The sequence below is a fragment of the Carya illinoinensis genome, chromosome 9 (assembly GCF_018687715.1).
Source record: "Carya illinoinensis cultivar Pawnee chromosome 9, C.illinoinensisPawnee_v1, whole genome shotgun sequence".
Lineage (NCBI taxonomy): Eukaryota > Viridiplantae > Streptophyta > Magnoliopsida > Fagales > Juglandaceae > Carya > Carya illinoinensis.
The window spans coordinates 18,050,095-18,059,441 of NC_056760.1; the positions used below are offsets into that span (position 1 = coordinate 18,050,095).

A 9,347-nucleotide genomic window follows, 5' to 3' on the forward strand; every position below is an offset into this window, starting at 1 on the left:
AGTAAACACACAGAAGAACAAGGAAAATACTGTTCATTAATGTAGTAGCTGGATAGCTGCTTTTTGTAATAGATAGATAATGAGTAATGCTATATATAGTCGTAGGGTATACAAGAGTTGTGCAATCTCTTTAAAAAAGAATGAGATTTATTATTAAAAAATTAATTAATTTTTATGTGAATTCCATATTTATTTATTTATTTTTAAATAATTACACGGCACTTACATATTTACGAGTGTAACTATTATTTCTCTTATAAAATACATCCGAGTAATAAGCATATCAATACCATCTGAAAAATTTACAAGAATTACATTAAGTATTATTACTTCATGAGTTGAGACTCTCAAATTTAAGTCGGAAACAAGCTTCCATTTCTCAAATTCGGAGTATATTTTGCTAACTTGCAAAAATTACGTGTTCCTTTGTGATCAGAACCATCTCTCTCTCTCTCTATATATATATATATACAGAAAATATACACAGCAGTCTCACACTTTTTCATATCATTGAAAAATATGAATTTACTATTTTACCTTCTTCTATTTTACACTGGTGTGTTGGGTGTGAGGCTGCTATGTAGCAGTGCTTTTATATATATATATATATATATAGATACACACATATGTATCTCTTTATTTGTTCTCCGGCCCATTCTTACAGATAATCAGATTGAGCAAGCTGTGACGTCTTGACACTCGAAGGAAAGAGCCACTCTTGGGGATCTCGCCCAGCGGCTTATCGGTGAACCGGATCAAATTGTAGACCCTTGCACCCGACATGGCCCCAAGAATCGGTCCCACCATATATACCCATATCCCCCTGAAGTGCCAATGCACTATTGCAGGCCCCAAGCTTCTTGCAGGGTTCATCGATGCTCCCGAAATCGGCCTGTCAAACACGTACAATACATAAACCATAGTCTTACCATGATTAGCATAAACAAATATATATATATATATATATATGATATATACAATCAATGCTAATTAAAGATATTGGATCAAAGTTATATACCCTGCAAACAACACGTTGATGAGGACCGTAGAGCCAATAGCAAGGCCAGCAAGCTCTCCGATCTGCAGAAACCCAAGAATATATATATTTAATCAAATGAATGTAGAAACCAAAGAATTCATCCGTCATTGTTTGCTAACTTTAATTTTACATGTGAAAATTGATAAGAGCTGAGGATCGAACTACTTACAGCTCTGTTGTCAGTGGCAACACCGGATATGATGAACATGAGGCAGAATGTGATTATGAACTCAAACACAAGAGATTGCATGTCCGACCCGGCCGGTATTGTTCCTGGAAATTGGTTATCTTCCCCGCTGAATATTAGCCTAAGGCTCTCGATTGCCAGTGTTGATTCCATTTTTGCCAAAAGCCACCTGCAAGAGATTCCCATGTAAACAGGTATAACTACATCATCCACTTACGTATACTTTGGTCTATATATAATTGGGTGCACTGCAATAAAAAGGCCATTAATTTTAACACTTCTAGCAGTTTTTAAATAATGACCAACTTTTCGTCGGAGAATCAGTCACCATTTAATCTTCAACGTATTTGTTTTCAAAACCACAACATGATCAATTAATGTTATATATTAGCAGTAAAATGATTCTGTAAATTCATGGGGGTTACAACTTTGCAAAACATCTTTACAAAAAGAAACTGGCTCAATATTCTTGGTCGGGAATATTCAGGTTTTAATGCTGCCTGTGTTCAAGCTAATTGAGATAAACCCGGCAACAATCCTTTTGGCCATGCCATCGTAATGTTCTGTAGAAAATGCCATCAAAACCGGCCAGATTTACACATTTTTTCCTTCTGTTCTTTAATTCGTCAAATTATGTATATATTTTGTAGGTGCCACCTATATAACAGCTGCGATTATCAGCCCCTTCTTCGACATTCAAAACAAGCACAGCATGGTTTCCATTACTTGCAGTGTCTTGAGCCATCCTTTTTAACACTAGAAGAATTATCTAAAGGGACTGAGAGTTGGGATCAGAGAGATTGCCCAGCTTTGTAGATTGCCCGGCTGAACAACTCCAATTAAATCTCTAGGTACTCAAAAGGTCCACAGAGAGAGAGATACCGAGAGAGAGAGAGTTCTTTAGATAAAAAGGATCAGAGAATAAACGGGATGCTGGCTCCTATCCTTTATATCTTGCATTTAATAGCAAAAACGTTAGAGGAGACCGTTGAAAATATGTTGGTTTGGGGTAGTAAACTTTCCAACCAGAAGGAAAGCATTGGAGGGTACCGATTGGAACAGGAGATCCTTAGGGATGTGAATGCCAAGTCTAAACATACAGAAGGGTGGAATCTTATCTGATTTCCTTTCCTAGCTAACAGGAAAATGATATGTTACACAGAAAATGTATCGATTATTATTTTTTAAATATTTGCGTTTGTTTATTTTTTAATATCGTGTTATTTCTTTTAAATAGACAAAAAAATTATTAAAAAGGATAAAAAAAAAATGGTTCAACATTGATATTACCAGCCATTTTCGGTACCCATCATCGATAGATGTAGCATTGTCCTTCATAATATTATTTTTTTGAGAAAGTCTACATGGAAGTCATATATCTTTATCAAATCAACATGTAATTTGTTATTTTTATGTTTAAATAGAATGGCAAAAATGAGAAGTCACATGTTGGTTAGGTAAAGTGTGTGGTATAAGGCTTCCTTGTAGCATTTTCCACATAAAAATATGCTTGAAAGCTTTTTCTCCCACAACACACCACACACCTCATTACGTGGCAAACCAGGTGTGGGAGAAAATCATATATAACAAAAATTCTACTCATCATCCATACACCACACACCACACATAATTTTTTTTTTAATTTTTTCCTTACAAAATATGTAGTATATGGATGATGAGTAGAAGAATTTCTTTAGTTTAACAAGAATAAAACTAAAATAATAATAATAATCAAGTGTGATGTGTGATGTATTAGAAGAGAATCACAAACCATGCGGTCTAGCTTAAATTAGAAAAGGGGCAAAAGTTTGTCACTCTGTGCTCTCCCCCACCCCACCCACTTTCAACTCAGTCTCTCTCCCCCTCAGGCACTTCTTCTTCCATTTGCTAAGGTTCTTTCATCTACAAACTTTGGATTGGATGATTAGGTTTAAAGATATGAGATCTAAGAGTTACACTACAATGATGTGACACTCGTGTTGCAAAAGTAGTCTTTCCTCTAGGGCGTTAAGGTTGTATAGTGAATGATAATATTTGTACTGGGGAGCGGTTTTTTTAACTGCATGATCGATGGAAATGCAGCCTAGAAAGTTATATCTGACCTATTTGGTATTATTGTGCTTCACGGGAAGAAGTGAAAAGCTTTGTTAATGGCGTCTTGCTCTCTGTAAGCTTCTTTACGTCTTTATGAAATCACAAATCCAACTTTAGAAAAGGAAACTTTCGAGTCTTTGAGGAATAAGAATAATAGTTGGGACTTTGTTGAAAGTTTTGTCAATCAAACCTTTTGATTTTTGGTTTAAAAAAATAATTATTGTGCTTTGCTTGGATACCCACCAATGTGAGTTGCAGATGGTACTGGTTGTTGTTATTTCCATTTTCTTTCAAAATTTGGGAAGGGGTATTATTAATGCATAAATTTGTATAATAGGTTGGAATGGCGAAAGAGTCATCTCCAGCCCTTGATGATGATTTGAGCATCAACATGATGTTCTTCATATTCATTCATGGAAATAAATAATAAATAAATGCATAAAATAAAAATAAAAATAAACATAGAGGCTTATGTGGTTGGACATAAAGCCTATGCCCAAGAGTTATTTGGGGGCGGAACCCACTATGTTGAATGTTTGTACAGCCTCTTATGCCCTCACGTATCTCTCAATACAATAGAAGAATTTAGAACTACTAAATGGAAGGGATAATTCCCACTTTGATCCCTAGCAATTGCTAACTCCCATTGGCTCTTGGGTCACCTCTTGCTTAGTGCGAGATTTTTTTCCCTTCACCTCCACTGGTGTGTTAGAAGACCTCTTTTGGTCATGGGAGGCAAATGGCTACCTCAGGAAATGACAATCACTAATACGCGATCAGTTCGACATCACCAAGAATGGTCAATGTTAACTTCAGCCAAAGGAGCATCGGTTCAAAGTTCTTCCTAATAGGGGTGTAAAACAAAACGTGTTAATCGGACTGGACTGGACTGAACCAAACTGGTGGGATCGGTCCCGTCCCGAGTTTATAGCGCTTTAAAATAATTTTCAGAAGATCAACGAGTTACAAAAGGTGCCAGAAAGCAACATAGCAGTGCAAAATGCACTGTGGCCGCAGATACCAAAATACCCAAATCTAAACGGAGGCAAACAAAGGTTAGGGAAGGCTAGGGAATGGCTCATGGTGGTTAGTAGAGTTGATCGTGATGCCTGGTGGTCGTGGGTGGCAGCGCACGAGGAAATCGACCAACTTTGAGAAAAAGAGGCCGTGGTTGAGTGAGGGAGAGCAGGTGAAGGTGGAGGCACGGCTGGACCCGGGAAGGTTAGGAAAGACTCACTGATGTGAGGAGAAGATGATGGTGATGGCGGTGAGGTGGTGTGGTGGGTCATGGCAACGCTACGAGGAGGAACCTGTGCGTGATGAGAAGTTGGGCTTGTGTTACTTTAAGGGGAAGGAGTGGGCGCCGGTGGTGTGGTGAAGAGTTGGCGATGAACGGCAGAGACACGACGACTTGGGAGCAAAATGTAGTTGCAGCTTGAAGCCATGCATGGGGGAGATGGGTGGCACGAGATGGGCTGAAAACAGAGGAGGAAGGTCGCCGGCAGGTGGGGAACCAGGTGGGGAGGGGTGGTGATGGCCACACCGGCGTGTGGCGGCATGCTGGAGAAGAGGGTTGTCATGCGGGAGAAAAGCAGAGGAAAAGAAGGAGAAAAAGAAAAGAGATGAAAAAAAAAAAGTAAAAGGAAAAAAGATAAGATAAGAGAAAGAAAAGATGAGAGAAAGAAATGAGGCCTAGTCTTCATAACTTGGGTCTAAAAATTGATCCAACGAAAATGAATTTTTAAACGGTGAGTTTAAATAAAATAAATTAAATGCAGTGACTTAGTAAAATAAAATAAAATAAGATTCAACAATAAATTAATTTAAAATAAAGAGCACAATAAAATAAATAAAAGTCAAATAAAAACACTACAACTCAATATTAATAAAATAAAATAGTTAAAGCCCAACAATAAAACAATTCAAGCTAAAGATTAATTTAAATGTGAAATAATTATTAATATCAAGAAAATACATTATTTAATTCTCACAATTAAAAAAATCATAAAACAATAAACGAGAAACACGGTTAATTTAAAATAAAAGAACCACTATTTATAATAATTTTAAATAATCTTTCAATAAAAATACACTTAAATAAAGAGTAACACAATTGGCAGTAGAAAGGAAATATGAAAAGGAAAAGTTAGGATTTTTTTTTAAAGAAAGGCAAGGGCGGCAGAGAACGCTAGAAGGGACTGAAAAGCTAGGAATTGGGACTTAAATAGGCAGGTAGTGTCGATTGGATGACTCCTAGTATGAAGGTGACAAGTGTCATTGTAATGGAAACTTCGGGACAAATCTTGCGATCCCCAATGCACGATGAGGTGTGAAAATCAAGTTGTTACACGTTACCCCAAGCATGGGAACATGTACCACCGCAAATAATCGAAACGAGTCACTGAAGCGCTACGAGAAAAAAAGAAAATTCTCACAGTACTTGATAAGATTAACAAGATAATTGGAGAGAGAAATATTTTCCCAATCGGGCTGGACCTGATTGGCCTCACAAAAGCCCACAAACCAAATAACATAAGCCCAGTTAACGAGAACTAATGAGGGCCACGCAGTTGAACCCTGAGAAGATGCCACTAGGATATTTGAGTCCTATTAAGGATATAACCATTGAGGGAATCTTAGGCCTTCCTAATGAGGATAGTTATTTCAGATATTCGTCGAGAACAATGTATCCTTATAAGCTAACATCCTAACAGAAACTGGATATTCATCACACCCAAAATCATCGAAGCATATCATGTGGTTATACAACCCTTATTAGTCAAGTCAACATTTATATATATGGTACCAACTAATCATTTGGAGTAATTCTCTATGACCCTATTGAATCCATACTTTACAATTCTCAACACTGACTTAGGCATAAGAGGTGTTGTCCACCCCCAAGCCCTTATGTTTCTTGTGTTGTAGGTTGATTGCATACATCAACAGTGATGTGAAACACATCCTTAACAGGTATAATGAAAGAAAAATTCTACTTAACAGCCCTAACCATCGGGGTAGATTTGGGGAGTGCAAAAGGGCAAATGACTCAGGTGGGCGCTGGGATAAATGATGAATTCAAACAAAAGCAAAAATGAATTTTGGTTTTGTTAGTAGCTTTGAAAGTGTCATAATGCACACTTTAGAACAAAAAAAATTCCAACTTAGCATGTGTGGGTGTAAGGCTGCTAAGTAGAATTACTCTTTCCTAATAACCTAAAAAAAATTAAAAAAGTTATAGGGCGTGTTATTACTCTTACACTTCAAATGAGAAAAGATTATTAATATTTTGTTTTCAAGAAATATATGATAAACCCGGTTATGATTTGAATTTAAATTCAATTAATAACTCTTTATTTAATTAAATATTTTACGTATTGAGTTAATTTATTCCAAGGATTAATTTATGGCATGTTTGAATATATATATATGATTTAAATAATTAAAATTACTTTTTTAGTTTTAATTAAATATTAGAGATAAGTATCGTTTAGTTTGCCATCATGATATTGATACTCGATCATACATGCATTAATTCAGTGATAGAGTAGTAGGTCAACATGGTTATGTATCTATGTGGCCTGGTCGTGTCTCTAATTATGAGCAACGTACTTTAAACCATTTTTTCATTGAATTTGAGCCATGAAAGGTACGTTATTACCAGTATATATGGGAAGATCAAGTTATAAATTAGCAAACAAAATCATTGTAAAAATAATTTATGTCATACATATATAAATATATATATATATATATATATATATATATATATAGTGGATATATAATAGATATTGGTCTGGGATAATGAAAAGTAGTGTATTTTCTTCCTCATGACGTAGAAGTACTCACCCACTCAAGACTTACTAGCAATTCCACAACCACAAAAGTGAAAGTTTCTTAACTACTTCTACCAATTAGGAAAAACAGTACACTATATAAATTAATTAAAATCAAACCAAGTAATGATGAAGTCATATGGATATATCCAATTTTCCACACGTTCCACCAAAATTCAAGCGCCATTGCCAAACCATGATGTTTATGTTGTTATGAAACTAAAAACGAAATGACATTATAAGAGAAAGAGTTATTATTCAATACAATCTTGATTATATACAAGTGAATGATACTCATATATATAAAAGTACAAAAGAGTTTAGGTATAATTTAAGTCTTAATTAATGGCTAAAGATAGGTCTTAATTGATCGCTAAAAATTGGTCTTAATTTATGGCTAAATAATCTTAATTGATGGTTAAAGATAGTGGCTAAAGATGGCCATACAAATAAGTTTATACCCTTTAGATGACCATACATAAAGAATATGCATCGTTAAAATTTTGCCAAGGAAAAACTCAGTGGGAAAAAAATCAATGGCGAAAGAAAAAGAGTACAACATTCATGTGTACTGCCAAATACTTTAAGATTGCCTCATTAAAACGTTGCAAAGGAAAACCCAGTGGGATAAAACTTTAGCGAAAGAAAAAGAGTACAATCAGCACAAGTTTTCAAGACATTTACTCCCTCTGAAAAGTGCATGATAATAGGTCTTCAAGTTTTCGCATTCCAATGTTATGCACAATTTTTTTAAATGTTACAGTTGGTAATGTTTTAGTGAATAAATCTGTCAAATAATCACTTGACCGTATCTACTTAGCATTAATTTCATATTTCTCCTGAAATTCATGGGTATAAAAGAATTTAGGTAAAATATGTTTGGTTCTACCACCTTTGATATATCCTCCTCTAATTTGAGTAATACAAGCAACATTATTTTCATATAAAATTGTTAGACTATCATTAATCACTGGAAGAACACGCTTTTCTTGAATATGTTGAATCACTGATCTTAGTCAAATATATTCTCGACTTGCCTCATGAGTTGCAATAATCTTTGAGTGATTTGAAGATATAGCAAATAGTGTTTCTTTGACAGATTTTCATGATATAGCAGAATTTCCATAAGTAAATACATATCCAGTTTGAGATCTACCTCTGTGTGGATCTAAAAGATAACTTGCATCTGCATATCCAATTAATTGTGGAATTAATCTATGTTAATAAAATAATCCCATATCAACCGTACCTCGAAGGTATCAAAGGACATGTTTAATGCCATTCCAATATCTTTGAGTTGGTGCGGAATTATATCTTACAAGTAAATTAACTGAAAATGCAATATCATGCAGAGTGCAATTTGCAAGATACATCAGATCTCCAATTGCACTGAGATAAGGTCTTTCAGAACCAAGAATTTTTTCATCATCTTCACAAGGACGAAATAGATCTTTCTGCATATCAAGTGATCAAACAACCATTAGAGTACTCAGGGGATGAGTTTTGTCCACATAAAAGTACTGCTTCAAGACTTTCTCTATATAATTTGATTGATAAATGAGAATTCTATTTTGCAAATACTCGAGCTATAAGGCTAAGACAAAATTTCGTTTTGTTAAGGACTTTCATTTCAAATTCATCCTTTAAATATGTAGTGGTTCTTCTAATCTCTTCAGGAGTTCCAACAAAATTTAGATCACAACATAAACCGCAATAATAACAAATCCAGAGTCTGATTTCTTAATAAAAACATATGGGCATATTGAATTATTCTCAAATCCTTCTTTCAATAGATATTCACTAAGATGTTTATACCATATGCCTCTGGATTGTTTTAACCCATATAAAGATCTTTGAAGTTTAATAAAATACATATTTCTAGATGTACTTAGATTAGAAGTTTCAGGCATTTTATATCTTTCAAGGATTTTATATATATGTTATGATCCAATGATCCATATAAATATGTAGTGACCACATCTATCAACTGCATATCCAATCTTTTTATAACTACCAAACTAATCAAAAATCTGAATATGATTACATGCATAACAGGAGAGTATGTTTCCTCATAATCAATATCTGGTTTCTGCAGGAAACCTTGTGCAACATGTCGTGTTTTATATCGCGCAATTTCATTGCTCTCATTACGTTTACGTATAAATACCCATTTATATCCAACAGGCATTAC

The 9,347-nt window shown here is 34.8% G+C and overlaps 1 protein-coding gene and 1 non-coding gene across 2 annotated transcripts; one reads left to right on the top strand and one right to left on the bottom strand.

The window, feature by feature from the left end:
- Window positions 1-575: 575 nt before the first annotated feature.
- On the bottom strand, window positions 576-2,536 carry LOC122276884 (aquaporin NIP1-1-like). Its single transcript, XM_043086777.1, has 4 exons — window positions 2,517-2,536; window positions 1,209-1,395; window positions 1,019-1,080; window positions 576-892 (listed from the first exon to the last, which is right to left on the bottom strand). Exons 1-4 carry the CDS (start codon window positions 2,534-2,536, stop codon window positions 637-639), a joined length of 525 nt encoding a protein of 174 aa, XP_042942711.1. The 3' UTR covers window positions 576-636.
- A 710-nt stretch (window positions 2,537-3,246) lies between these two features.
- On the top strand, window positions 3,247-3,330 carry LOC122277926. Its single transcript, XR_006229229.1, has one exon. It is a non-coding gene; the product is annotated as a small nucleolar RNA snoR118 (small nucleolar RNA).
- The last annotated feature ends 6,017 nt before the right edge of the window (window positions 3,331-9,347 follow it).

What these genes read in the sequence shown, in the direction of transcription:
- LOC122276884 (XM_043086777.1), bottom strand. Translation starts at nt 2,536, where the DNA reads ATGGGTACCGAAAATGGCTG. An exon ending in TTGCCACTGACAACAGAGCT is followed by an intron (nt 1,081 to 1,208) that starts GTAAGTAGTTCG and finishes GGGTTTCTGCAG; the next exon opens with ATCGGAGAGCTTGCTGGCCT. An exon ending in ATCAACGTGTTGTTTGCAGG is followed by an intron (nt 893 to 1,018) that starts GTATATAACTTT and finishes CGTGTTTGACAG; the next exon opens with GCCGATTTCGGGAGCATCGA.